Genomic DNA, 14,977 nt, shown 5'->3' on the forward strand with positions numbered 1-14,977 from the left:
TATTTGTATAGCGCTTTTCAAAATACATATTGTTTCAAAGCAGCTTTACAGAAAATGCATTTCAAAAATGTACACAAAAATATGAAGCAGCACAACTGTTTTCAACATTGATAATAATCAGAAATGTTTCTTGAGCAGCAAATCAATATATGAGAATGATTTCTGAAGGACCATGTGACTGAAAATCCAGCTTTGATCACAGGAATAAATTACATTAAATATATTCAAATAGAAAATAGCTGTTTTAAATTGTAAAAAAATTTCACAATAATAGACCCTGAATTTATGGTGCAGGATTGTGTGTATTCTGCAATGCAAATGTAACTGTGTTTTAGTGTAAAATTATAAAAAAATAAAAATAGTGTACAAAGGAAACAAGGACTGTTAAATTGGCAGCTGATTTTTACACTAATCCGCCTAACATTCATAACTAACAGTCATTTAGTAATGTGACCAAATAGACCTCATCTCTGTTCTCTATATCTATCTAGTGGGTCTCAGCTGGTGGGTCACAGCCCAAAAAATGCTTCACATGACTGTTCTGATTATCCTCTCACACAAGCGAGAAGAAAATATCTTTTGTTGTTGATGTCAAAGGTTGTGAAGCCTGTCAAACGCTACAGTATTTTGTCTTAAATCCGACTGTGAAATCATCATCAAAAACAATGAACAAAAGCAAAAGGAAATACAACCCACGCTATATTAAACACAGGTCGAGAAGAGCCGCTGCTGTATCCTACTGTGTGTGTGTTATTAGAAACCCTTACAGGTTTTCATTGATGCTTTACCAGTTTACAGCGGTTGTAACAGGCCTTAAACAATGGAAGTAGACTGACTAGTTTCGGCATATCAGGTCACAGAGTTTCACCGTGCCGTTCAGCCCCAGGATCCACTGATCTGCTGTTGTTGGAGCCATCGAGGTTCTTGTGGCACGAATAGTGTTTAGTTTACTTTTGTGTTTGAGGTCTTACATCAGTTTCTTGTGTCTCAAATATCCCTACTTCAATAGTAAGTGCTCTTCCCACGTAGACAACATCCTTCCAGTGCACTAAAATACCTAGAAAGATTGGCAAGAAGTTTTATTCTCTGAAACAAGCCTCAATATAATGCAAGTATCTGGTTGTAGGGTTGTAACGGTATACCGGTATGGCGGTTTATCACGATATTGACATGTACGATTATCATATCGTGAATAATTTACCGGAATTACCGGTTTTGGAAAAAAAATTAAACCAGATCTCACATGCGCGCAACTTCTTTCCACTCGACTGCTTAGACTCCACATGTGCAGCGGAGACGATGTCTGAGACAGCGGCTGGATATGCTAATCTCTATCCCCGCTGACAAAACAGTTCAAATCTGCAGTGTGGGAATACTTTGGGTATCCGAAAAACGAACGCGCAACGCGGGGTTTTCCTTGAAGATGGATATCCAGTTGTGTCCAGAAATGTTGACGAAGAATGGCTGTTAAAGGAGGGAATGCGTCGAACATGTTCTCCAATATTCGCGAACACCATCCCTCCCTGCAGATAAAGTTACATTTATAACTTAAGGCCGTATTATTTCAATGTTGCTGAGGGAATTTACAATATAACGCAGATGTCACGATTTGATAGATGGATGAATACATCTAAAATATAGCTGTGCAATAAATCAAATCGCTATATGAGCGTGTCGATTAATATACAGCGCAAAAAATGTTATGTACTATAAACCTGCTTGTTCTGTGTCATACAGTAGATATATACACTAGATGTCGCATTGGCTATATATCTGTATATATCTATGGTTCTGTTTAATAAACCATATGTTCAACCAAAAAACCCTATCTGGTTTCATTCATTTAAGAGTCATTGTAGCTGATGATGATTATAATAATAATAATGATTTAATACCGATAATGTTTAATACCGTATACCGTGAAACCGTGATTTTCTGAGACGATTATCATACCGTGAAAATCTCATACCGTTACAACCCTAGGATTGAGTCATGTTCAGTTCTGAAAAGCAAGACAAACATAGAGATAAATGAGCCGTTACTGACGTGTTGGTGTGTTCGCGCTGCAGGTGATCGAGTCTCTGGGCATCAGGATCTATAAGGCTCTGGATTACGGGCTGAAAGAGAACGAGGAACGAGAGCTGAGCCCGCCGCTCGAGCAGCTCATCGACCTCATGACCAATGTGTGCGACACAGAGAGCGACTCCTGCCCCGATGAAGGCTACGCCGCCACTGAGGAAGAGGAGGACGACCGCGAGGGGAACCCCGCACACCCCTGCCGTATCCGCGGATACCGTGACATCATCAAGGTGGTCTATAGAGTTTGACTGTGTTTGATATGAATACTAACATACTATATACTAAGAAGTGAACACTGTATACTGTCTGCGAGTCTTTTAAATTAGTAAGTGACAGTAGACATTACGCAACAGTGATGTCACATGACTAGGGCTGCAACTAACAACTCTTTGATAATCAATTAATCTGACAATTATTTCTTTGAATAATTGATTAATCACATTTTAAGTCCTCTCCTTTTGCAAATTAAATGTGCAAAATGAAGTCTATTTAATTTATGCTTGTGTGTGCAAATATTTTACACAAAATAGTCTTTTTTTTGTTGAAGTCAGTCATAACGTTTCATTTAGGATTTCAAGTTGGCAATTTTAAAGCCTAAATTTCCTAGACTTTTAACAACAAATATTTTTTTAATGATTGCACTTAATTTCTTGCATAAACTTTATTGAAGTGGCGACAGCAGCATTTATTGCATGTTTTACATAATAAAAATGCATACATTATGCAAATATATAAATGTTATGTATATAAATGTGTTTATATATGTGTGTTTTCTTTACTTTAAAGTGTCTTTTTTACTGACTAATTTTTTTAATCATGTATTATCATTTTCATTTGATGGATTTGTTGTTGCAGCCCTACACATGATCTCAGGAGGTTGCTTATGCAATGTCTGCAGTACATAGCACATTATGATAATTTTCTTTATTTATAGAATATCAGGGTGAAATGCGCCATATATAACCAGAGCTTGAGATACCGTATCCCACAATGCAATGCACTCAAACTTTCAGTGTGTGCTGAGCTATCTTCCCTGGTACACATGCATTCATTCTCATATTTTTTCACATATCTATTCTGGTAGATAATCTGGTCACAGAGAGGGGATTTATGAACAAATATTTAAATTGATATTTTTGTTGTATTAATGGGCTGCAAAATGCACAGACTGCTGCCAGTATGAAGCCAAGAGTGACTCACCACACACCTTCTGTCCATTTATTTCATTTATTATGAGACATTCATATGGATCAATGCGTCTCCTTCTGACCTGTCCTCATGTTCAAACCTTCATTGTGTGAATTCCCAACACGGGCATGTGATGAATAACTTTATTAGTGTGAATCTATATTGCTCTGTTGACTGTTTCCAGCTGTGCACCCTTCACCTGTCCACCCCAGCGGATGCTCCCGGTCACTACCAGGCCGTGTGTCGAGCGCTTTACACCGAAACCAAAGAGCTCCGCACCTTCCTGGAGAAGATCAAGAGCGCAAAAGAGGTGAGAGCTTACACTTCCTCACAAATAAAAACACATTTCTTGTTTGTTATGTTGGGTTGACCTGGACATTCATCCTATTCCCTTCCCAGTAGACATACTTTTATATCTGAGGCAGTGCTTTTTAGTATTATTTAAAATGTTTTTATTTATTTTAATTATTAATTTAATCTTTATTTAACCAAGTCACTTTCAACAACAGCCTGGCAGGAGAGTTCAAATCTCCTCAAAGACATACTAACAAATTACAATACACACACACACACACGTATACATTCATTAAAAATACTATTATAGTTTTTAGTAATAATTTGAATTAGCTTTATTTTTATATTTTCAGTTTTTTATTTTATTCTCATTTTTATATGAATATTTTATGTGCTTTTGTCATTTTATTTTTATTATTTATCTTTTCAAAATATTATTATTTAGGTTTAATTTATTTTTCCTTCCATTTTGGTTTTGGTTCATTTTTAGTTTTTATTTATTCCCAGTTAGTCATTTGAGTTTTTCATGTAATATTTATATCAGTGTTATATTAGTATAATTTATACATTATATTTTTTTGTTAGTATTTTTAATTACAATTTAGTTTTACACTTTCTGTTTTAATTTTAGTTAAAGTTTTTGTAATATTTGTTGTGTGTCGTTTTTTCATTTAGTTTTCATTGAGTTTTAGTTCATTTAGGTTTATTTAAGTTGTTCAAATTCAACTAAATAAATATATTTTTTATATATATCTATTACAAGTAAAGAAAATAAATTCTTGACAATGACCCTGATATATGTTTTATTTTATTTCAGCTTTATTTCAATGTACAAAAATAATAGTTTTGTCAGTCATAATAACAGGTTTGTCAGGCATGACATTTTTGCTGTTGGTCTCATAACATGATTTGTGATTGAATAAATGTAACAATGTCATATGTGGAGGAGAGTCGCTGCTGGTTTAAACACTCTGGTTTAAAGAGTCACTGCAGGCCGTTAAACACTCTTGACATTAGATGTTATGGTGACATTTCCATGTCTGCTTTTATTGTGCCCTTTATTATGTACCAGCCAAATAACATGGCTTATATAAAACTGTCTTAGGGAAACATAAAACCCAGACCTGGAAGAGATGGAAATTGTTTTATTTGGTCTCAGTTGATTTAATTTCACATGAACAGAGGGTGTTTACGGTACATATAAGTCTTAAAGAGACAGCAGCAGTAAATACAAAAGAAAATGCCTGAGAGGGGATGGACAGGAGTCATGAATTTTTTTTTTACAGCTTTTAGCAAGAAACCTTGACTCTGTAAAAAAAACTCTGTAAATATAACATCTTTAAAGCCTGCCTTCAAGTTCTATGGTATCAGCATTGTTTATGTGCTTTAGGCTAATAATGTCTGCTCTGTGTTGTTGGCACACATTGACCACAAAATGTGTTTAGAGCGTCTCCTCAGTTTAGCACAGAATCATCATCCACTGTATTCTACTCACAGGGAAATCTGTGGCTTATCTGCACCTTTTGATGGGGTTTGAGTGTAAGATGAGACGAGCCGCTCCGCCTTCACAAACCGTCTCCCTCTGTGCTCGTTCCCATGAGGGTTTACTGTTCCTGCGCTGTAAAGCCTTTTATTTACAAACTAAAGCTGGGATACGGCCATAATGACGCCACCATTTGGGCTCAGAGGGAAATGACTTAAAATAAAACGATGCATAGTACAGACAAAACTAAACATGCATGCCAAGTGAATATGAGCAAGTTCTGTTGATCCTATTCTCTGTTTTTTGAGAGAGAAAAAAAAAAATATATATATATATATATTAAAAAAATTATTTTCTTTTTTTTCTCACCTATAAATTCATAACTTCCCGAAAACAATTATGCATGTGCAAAAGGCATTAATTGACAGGGAAATAATGTCACAATGCAAAATAACATCTCAATGTTTCTCAAACCAGGCATTCTTTTGGGGTGAAATATGTTTTGTGAGATTCATCACATTGTTGGGTGTAATAACAATAGACAGTTGCAGATTCTAGTATATTCTGCTCAACTATTGTGTCTCCCTCTGATTGGACAGAACCTGCGTAAGATGGAGGGAGACACTGTTGACGTGCCTGGCAGGGAGCTGAACGAGCTGCAGAACTCTGATTGGGTAAGTGATCTGCGCTTCAAAGAATGGAGACTTTTGATTGGCTCTATGTATTCCTCATCCAATTTAGTTTGAGGCAAGACACCACGGGTAAAAAAAACCCTGTAACTAATAAATATAACCATACATCCCCAGTCCCATTAAGAAGCCTGAATTTTTTGTATTACAAGTTTTCTAAAAAAAAACAAAAAACCATGCATATTATGCATTCTCTAATTAGATATTCACTAAGTTGCATTGATTTCATGAAAAGAATACATGTCTGACTTGCCACATTCAAAGATATACAGGTGAAACTAGAAAAATTTGAATATCGTGCAAAAGTTCATTTAATTCAGTAATTCAACTTAAAAGGTGAAACTAATATATTATATAGACTCATTACATGCAAAGTGAGATATTTCAAGCCTTTATTTATTATAATTTTGGATGATTGTGGCTTAAAGCTTATGAAAACCTTTTCACAATATTTTTTGAATTTGGGGTTTTCATAAGCTGTAAGCCATAATCATCAAAATTATAACAAACAAAGGCTTGAAATATCTCACTTTGCATGTAATGAGTATAGATAATATATGTATAGTTTCACCTTTTAAGTTGAATTACTGAAATAAATGAACTTTTGCATGATATTCTAATTTCGAGTTTCACCTGTATAGTCATTGAAATCTACAGACACAAATAGATAAATGCAATAAAATACACTTAAATGTGTATTTTGGATGTTTTCTTTCCACTAGTCTGAAACAACACATTATATGAAAAGCCAAACTGCCCAAAATCTCTGAATTGACCAGTGCATGAAAAACACTGTTGTTATCCTGTAGCATCTTGCCTTAAATGATTACTAATACTCATAGTAATATATTATGCTTAAAAAAGCCTGTAATATTCCATTCGAATCCGTCTAACGTGTTGCATGTGTGCTGTGGTCAGACGTGGCTCTGGGTGCAGTTGATGCGAGATCTGAGGAACGGTGTGAAGTTGCAGAAGGTTCAGGAACGCCAGTATAACCCGCTGGCAATCGAGTTCCAGCTCACGCCGTACGAGATGCTCATGGACGACATCCGCTCCAAACGCTACAAGCTACGCAAGGTCATGGTGAGTTCAGAACACACCACCACATTTGTCACAACACATCTGATGCATATTTCATTTTCATTTATGCATTTGGCAGACGCTTTTATCCATAGCAACTTAGTTACATTGCATTCATGGTATGCTTTTTATCAAGTTCATGCATTCCCTGGGAATCAAATGCCTTGCTCTACTTTTTTAGCTACACTGATGCAACAAAAGTATTGCACAAGAATGGGTTTGTGGTATCATATTTGTTTGAGGCAGGTAAACTGCAGATTAACTTATCAAAGATGCAAAAAACGTTTTCAGAAGTTGCATTCAAAACATATTAATTACTAGTTGTAAATAGAATATCTATAGCTTGTTGATGAACATAGACCATCTAAACTACATTGATATTAAGAGGCAGTGGCTGCATTTATTGGGATTCACTGATGCTTCCAGCTGGAGTGAGTCTCTGCTAGGTCTGTGCATGTGTGTGTTCAGATCTCTCTCTCTCTCTTTCTTTCTCAGGTGAATGGAGATATTCCACCCAAGTTAAAGAAGAGCGCTCATGAGGTCATACTTGATTTCATCAGGTCCAGACCCCCCCTCAACCCTGTGAGTGATCCTTATTCACTTAGGAGAGAGTTCACATACAATGAATTGCATGCACTGATAGTGTTGTGCTTTCTCTCTTGTGTGAAAAATCACTTCTCAGAGATTCTCAGAGATGCCAGAAATATTAGACTTTATTTTACAATAAAGCCGAGAATCTTCTGCAGAAGACAACTCCAGATTTGTGCTCAGCTCACACATATATACCACACATCCTTTTCCAAAGATGGTAACACACCCTATAGATATTTTTGGGTAAAGGGTCTTCTACCATGTGACATAATCGAATATAATTTTCTGCTGCATGCAACATTCCAGGCCTTTCTTCAGAACCAAAGTCACACACAGAGGAAATAATAGTGTACAAATATATACCGGTAGCTAAACTACAATATCAGCATTAATTTGCATGTGCTGTCCATCTGCAATGTTTTCCGGAATCCAAGTAAAAAATTAATAAATACGTCATATTCCTTTAACCGACACTATATTTAAATACTCAAGACCAATAGCGTTTTAAGAGATGCTGTTTTAGAACAGCTTATATTGCCAGTTTGCATAATATCAAAGCTGTTTTCAATCTATAAAATTAAACTGATACTTTTTGCAATACTTTTAACTGTTATTGTAAGTTATTACTAAGTGATTGCCCTTGATATTGTAATAATGATTATTAATATTGATTAATAGAATACATTTAAAAAAGTTTTTATGTTTGGGGAGAAGGGATGTGAGATTCTTGTAGGCTACACAGACAAAACAAGTTGAGAAGCATTTAGGTTAGTTTATTCAGATTACATATAGAAAGCAGGGAAAGAACGTTCCCCATCACAGTTCATGAATTACGTTCAGTGCGATTTCTGCATGCTCACAAAACTCCCGTTATAATAAATGAAGCTGGCTACGCTACAATAAATCTTTACTTGCGTCATATTGAATTGAATTGAATTTATTTCAGGATATCCCCTTGAGATCTAACATCTCATTTTCAAAGGGGTCCTGCGCATATGTACAAACACAAAGGTTAATCACACAATACATATACAAAAAAAGACACAGACACAAACATATATACAAACAATACCTCCCTCACCTGCCCTTGCCCCCACAATTAACATAGCACACATATTAAAGTATATTGACAAATAATCAGCCGAATACATTAAACAACTAATGCTTCATTTATCAATATGCCTTTTGACAAAATGTAACATACAGAAAAACATCCCATCTCACATAGAAATGTCACAAAATAAATCAAGATAAAGAAAATGACAAAGTCATAATTGTATACATACTACTATATGTTTTTACATAAACCATTTATATGTAACACCATTGGTGTCCCTAATTGCAAGAACATGTAGTTTTAAGAAAATACAAACGTGATTGATTTTTGCAGCATATCTGCATTTTGTTTAAGATGAGAACTCAGAATCCGGTGTTTTTAGCAGATTTCGCCTCTGATCGGCCTTTTCATTCATGATAAATATGTGTGGGATTGGTCATAATGCTTAACGCTGAAATTTTTATTTTATTTTGGTGCCATTTTTACCACAAGCCCCTGTTAATGTCCTCCATGATCTGCGACAGAGAACTTTAATGCCTGTGTTTTAATGCATGATTCAATCAAGGAATTGTGTGAATTTGATAACACCACTAACTTGATCGCAAGAAGTGATCGCAAGAAAGTGACATGAGAAATGAAATGTACTGATGCAGCTTGTCTCTTACTCCCTGATATCTACGTGTGTTTTCAGGTGGCGGCGCGAAAGCTCAAGCCTCAGGCCGAACATCCTCCCAGTCTGCACGAGCGCATTCTGGAGGGAATCAAATCAGAGAGGAAACTGAGGCCTGTGTCGCCAGATCAGATCCGGAGAAGTAGATTCGGTGAGACTTTAAACTCACACACACTAAAGCATACAGTGCTAGACATGCATTTGCTGCTTGAGATGGACATAAACAGCTGGTCATTTAAAGGAGCTGTCATTGGAGATAAATATGCATCATGGATCATGTATGAAGGTCACTGCACATGCTTACAGCTCGATGTTGTTATCAGACTTGGTGATGTTCAATTGAGACGAACAATCACAGAAACAAACCTGTCTTGACATTTGCTCTGATTGCAACAGTCACACAAGTACATGTCTGTGTGTGGCCTATATCTGCTTCATACATGGCTGATGATTATCTGCCTCGTATTATTTAGTCCATCCATGTAAATTGATGGATGAAATGTAAAATGTCAAATGGATGAAATGGTCTTATCTTGCTATAACCACTATCCACACTAAGTACTACTGAATTAGCCATCTTCTGCTGTTGTGAATCTTTATACTTGCCTGTTTAACACCCTGCCTGTTTTCTTGCAGCCATTCGGCCTCTTAGCATGTCTCAGAGTTTTGATTCCTCAGGTAAAGCTGTGATGTGATCCGTTAGTGCCGTCTGTGATGATTAGAGCTTAGTCTCCTGTCATTTCACATAGAAAACCAGGAGCCGTTCATTTGAGGGTCCTGCTTTAGATTTGAATTTAATACTCAATTTTTAATGCCATCAGATAAACAAAAGTGCCTCAGGGTTCAGTAATGAAGATCATGGATGTTATTTATTCATTAATTCAATAATTTTTTAGTATTTAGTATGTTTTTTGACCCTCAAATGAAATGTGACCAATTTAAAATTCACTTTGATTTCATCTTATTAACACTGTTATTATTAACACAATATATAAATGATTATCCGTTCGTCACACACACCACCGCTTCCGGGTCCAAACGCTCTATCAGATGCTAAAAGGAAACAACAATGCTAATTATATACACTCACTATGTGATGTAATACTACCAAAAAATCACGATCCTAACCTTTATCTCCATACGGAAATCCCAGATGACCAGGCAGCGATTCATCTTTTATGAATCATTAAAATATTTGTGTCTGGGATGCCGTGAGCACGGAGACTGTAGTGGAGACTTTAAGGTTTAGTTTAAATGTGACCCTGGACCACAAAACCAGTCACGAGTCGCACGGGTATATCTGTGGCAATGGCCAACAATACTTTGTATGGGTCAAAATTATCCATTTTTCTCTTATGCCAAAAATCATTAGGATATTAAGTAAAGATCATGTTCCAGGAAGATATTTTGTAAAAAATTTTGAGTGAATGCTGCACAATCGTGAACATAAATGGACAACTTTAAATTAGATTTTCTCAATATTTAAATTTTTTTGCATCTTCTGATTCCAGATTTTCAAATAGTTGTATCTCGACCAAATATTGTCCTATCCTAACTTACCATACATCAATGGAAAGCGTATTTATTCAGCTCTCAGATTATGTATAAATCTCAATTTTTTTAAAAATGGACCTTTTCTTCGAGTAGAGGCTTGGACCCAGAAGCAGTATTCATTACGTCATGACTTAACAAGTGGATCGAAACATGCCCAAGAGGAAGTAGATTAATTATGCAATGCAATAAATATAGGGTTATTGCTTCACATGAAGGTAGAGTGGATTAATATGTGAAGATTTACTCATGTGATGTGTTGACTGATCAGTGCAGGGCTCACATTACCACATGGTTCATTCATAAACAGTACATACACTATTCTTACATCTAAAATAGCTATCTTGTGATTAGTACTGTTGCTGAGATGTAAAATGACTCATATTGTGAATAGAAACTGGTCAAATGTGCAGCTCACAGCAGATGTTCATAGAAGGAGTCGCACGAAAAGGTTTCTCATCTGAGAGGATGAGTTTGCAGAATTGAATCGGAGGTTAAATGGAGTTTGCAGGATTCACAGACAGAGGAAAGTCTGTGTTGGAAAGTCAGTGGCGGCTGCACTTTAAACTTGTATGGCGGTAACACGGTACAGTGATGCTATCAAATGGTAATACCATGTGACTTTTATATACAGCAGCCTCAAATAGTGTTTAGGCACTTCAGTCACACTTAAAGTGCACGAATGTCATTGCATTAGAATATCATAAATCAAATTATCAAGCAACTGTCGTTTTAAAGAAAGATAGCACATGCTCAAAAATGTCATAGAATATCATGGAAATATCATAATACACTCCAATACTTTATATTTTGTGTCTGTAATATAACTGTATTTATACTGGCTTATACAGACTAAAGGAAAACAATGTGTGAAATTAACTCAGCTAAAGATATTTTCAAGAAACACTCAAAAAGTCAGAGACCATTTTACTCAGACAATTTATTATTTACAGGCCTATTATGCTTTTTAACATTTTCAACATTTTTAAATGTTGCTGTTTGATCATGAAAAGGTCTACAAAGGTCCAAAAGCACAAAGTCCCTCCAGCGGGAGTTATTCTCTATATCAGTGTCAGTGTTTCTGAACTCCCTGAAACGCCTCCATTGAGTTTTCTTCCGGGAACAAAGTTAAACACGTCACAATATTCCTCATTTTAATAATTCATATGCAGAATAAAGGGGCGGAGCCTGGTTGAGTTAGTTAGTAGTGTGTTGAGGCTCGTGGTTATGGTAAGGGGCGGGACATTTGACAAACACGCTCGAAGTGCTCAACCAATCAAAACACACTGATCCAGCCAACCAATCAGAGCACATTGTTCTTGAAATAAGGAGGGGCTTCATAGGTACAGGAACTAAACAGAGTGTTATTGACAGAGTGGGAAGAGAGGAGCTGCAACAATGGAGAATATGTGGAAAATAATGTGTTTTGAACATTCAAGCATGAAAAACTTTTCTAGAAGTGCTCAAAAACAAAATCAAGACTTTGAAAAAGGACATAATAGGTCGTCTTTAAGACAAAATTAATCGTCAGTCCTCTATTTCTAATCAAAATGAGTGATATTGGCCATGTGACTTATCCAGTGCTGCTGTCGAGACACACACAAGAGAGACACACTAAATCTACCAAATATTTAGAAACATTTTCACGAGCGGTCTCAGAGGTTTAGATCCAACTGTATGCGATGTAGTGTTTGATATTTTGTCTTTACGTCACACACTCATTCACGGCTCTCATCTGTGGTGTTGTGTCTGCAGTGACGTCTTCATGTGCTTGTGTTTGTTCTGTTTCTGACACCTGAGCTTCACTGCTAATGCAGAGAAACACTTTCAGCATCATGTACAAGAACAAATGGCCAACATTAGCAGATTATACCGTTTCTATTGACTAGTGTTGTATTTTAGGAGCAGCTCAAATCTTCAACGCTGTAAAAATATATTTTTTGAAGTTGTAAATAAAACAAAGTACAAGTTAAATTTACAAGTAAATACTATTTCAGTCTTTCTACTTAAAAATGTAATGTTTTCTTCAATGTGCTACTTACTATTACTAGCTTACTAGCAATTTCATAATTCATAATTGCTGTTTGCTCTTGGTCTGTATGCGTGTTTTGCTCTTCATGTAACTGTCCTGTGCTGTGTTCTGTAGACGTGTCGTCCTCTGACGGGGCGAGGAAGGCCTGCAGCACGCTGTCGCTGGCCAATGGAGTGTCGCTTCAGCAGAACAGCTCTGGCGGGTTTCAGAGGAAAAGACTTCAGGCACCGACACTGTCTGAACTGGACAGCTCCGATTCAGACGTGAGGATTTTTATTAAGACATCATTTTTGGTCATATAATCTTTATGTAAGCCACTTATTTTCAGTAATGTGTGATCTCACTCAGGATGAGACCATAGGTCAAAGGTCAGCCAGCTGCTCCAGCATGTCTACATCCATGGTGGATGACACGTCGCCAGAATCCGTCCTGGGCAAGAAAAGTGAGTCCTTGGTTTTGTTTTTATTGTTTATTTTATTTTTTTAAATGACTTTTTCCCCTCTATTTTGGGAGCTCTCTAGAATAAAGTAGTGTCCAAAAGCGATGTCTGTGGGGAATATTGGTTTTAAATGACCCTACAAGTTTGATTTAAAAATCGTATTATTAAATTGATTCATTTGATTATCAAAATAGATGGAAAATGTTTTATATTTTTTTAATATATTTAAAATATGAGGGATGAACAAAACACTAAACTTGATTAAGGTATTAATGTGTCAAAATTATTTGGCCAAAAAAAGGCAAACTACGGCTACACGTTTTATTTCACTAATATGCATCAATAAAAATAAAAAGCATACACTGACTTCAACATAATCAGTTATTAATATTTCGTTGGTTCTCTTGTTTTTGCATGTGTTCATAATTTTTTTGTATGACAGCCTGGCCAAGTATGATGTCGGGTCGGCACAATTGTGCATGTTTCATAGCGTTATTATAAAAAAATATTTAATCATGTTTGAAGAAAGGGTAAAGATGTACATTTTCTGGGAATTCTGCTCATGATAACTAGTTTCCTAAATTAAAATAAAATAAAATATAAATATTACATGAAAAAAACTGAAATAACTTAAACGAAATAAGAAATGATGTGGCAACTAACTGAAATAAATAAGTTTAAGTCGATGCACTAATATAACTAAAACTGAAATAAAAATAAATTAAAGTTAAATAGAAATAGAAATATAAAAAAACTGCTATAAACTTAAACAAAGATGAAAATGAAAATATAAATATCTAAGTATCAAAATATTAATAAATAATATAATAATCTATAATCTTACTTCCCTTTTTAGATTACTTTAAAATAAATAGCCAATATTTAATGTCCATTTATTTATTTGCTAAATATCTGTGAAATGAGAAGGATAATGTACACTTAACAGATCTCCACTTCATATCTGGCTCCAGATTATTATATTGCAGCTCTTAATAAAGTTACTGGGCTTGCTTGTGTTACTAAGCAAGTGTTGATTGAGGACACAGTTCAACCAGAGGTCATTCATGTCCACTTTCTGATGTGATTTGTTTCATGATTAGTTCAGCTTAATGCAAATGCACAGCATCACAATGCACATTAATTGTATTGATAGTAATGTGTCTTTATCGTCCTCTCTCTCAGCTCCGCCCATGTTCCTGCCCATCTCGTCCACACCTCAGCCGGAGCGCCGCCAGCCCGCCCAGCGCCGGCACTCCATCGAGAAGGAAACGCCCACGAGTGTCCGCCACTTCCTGCCGCCCTCCAGGCACAGCTCAAAATCCTTAGTAAGTGAGAAAGTCACATTTACAAACTCCTCCTTCATCCTCTGTCACTTCTGCCGCCGTCCCTTCAGACGATTTTCAGTCAAACGCTTTTGGTCGTTGACAGAAACAAATAATGCAACGCGCTTCAAACGGTCTTATGCTACACTGGTGTCAAATCGTTTTACAATGTTAGCATTTTGGAAATAAAGTTTTTTGGGTTCTAGTTTTCATTTTTTAAGTGAACCTTTTTTGACGGCCTGATCAATATTCACATAAAAATGTATTATATATATTATATAGACTCATTACATGCAAAGTGAGATATTTCAAGCCTTTATTTGTTATAATTTTGATGATTATGCCTTACAGCTAAACTCAAAATTAGAATATTGTGAAAAGGTTTTCATAAGCTGTAAGCCATAATCATCAAAATTATAACAAATAAAGGCTTGAAATATCTCACTTTGCATGTAATGAGTCTATATAATATATTAGTTTCACCTTTTAAGTTGAATTACTG

The 14,977-nt window shown here is 35.8% G+C and overlaps 1 protein-coding gene across 2 annotated transcripts in view; it reads left to right on the top strand.

Annotated features, from left to right (window-relative positions):
* spire1b (spire-type actin nucleation factor 1b) overlaps window positions 1-14,977 on the top strand; it is a 29,649-nt gene that overhangs the window by 7,667 nt on the left and 7,005 nt on the right. Inside the window, exons 3-12 of one of the 2 annotated variants that reach the window (XM_079625188.1) lie at window positions 2,070-2,309; window positions 3,452-3,577; window positions 5,644-5,718; window positions 6,652-6,816; window positions 7,309-7,395; window positions 9,153-9,282; window positions 9,768-9,809; window positions 12,829-12,977; window positions 13,063-13,156; window positions 14,336-14,478. In XM_079625188.1, the coding sequence (XP_079481314.1) occupies window positions 2,070-2,309; window positions 3,452-3,577; window positions 5,644-5,718; window positions 6,652-6,816; window positions 7,309-7,395; window positions 9,153-9,282; window positions 9,768-9,809; window positions 12,829-12,977; window positions 13,063-13,156; window positions 14,336-14,478 (1,251 nt within the window). The remainder of the gene's footprint in view (window positions 1-2,069; window positions 2,310-3,451; window positions 3,578-5,643; window positions 5,719-6,651; window positions 6,817-7,308; window positions 7,396-9,152; window positions 9,283-9,767; window positions 9,810-12,828; window positions 12,978-13,062; window positions 13,157-14,335; window positions 14,479-14,977) is intronic. The other variant, XM_079625189.1, reaches the window with a different exon arrangement.

This window comes from Phoxinus phoxinus (assembly GCF_949152265.1).
Source record: "Phoxinus phoxinus genome assembly, chromosome: 10".
In the NCBI taxonomy this organism is placed as follows: Eukaryota; Metazoa; Chordata; class Actinopteri; order Cypriniformes; family Leuciscidae; genus Phoxinus; species Phoxinus phoxinus.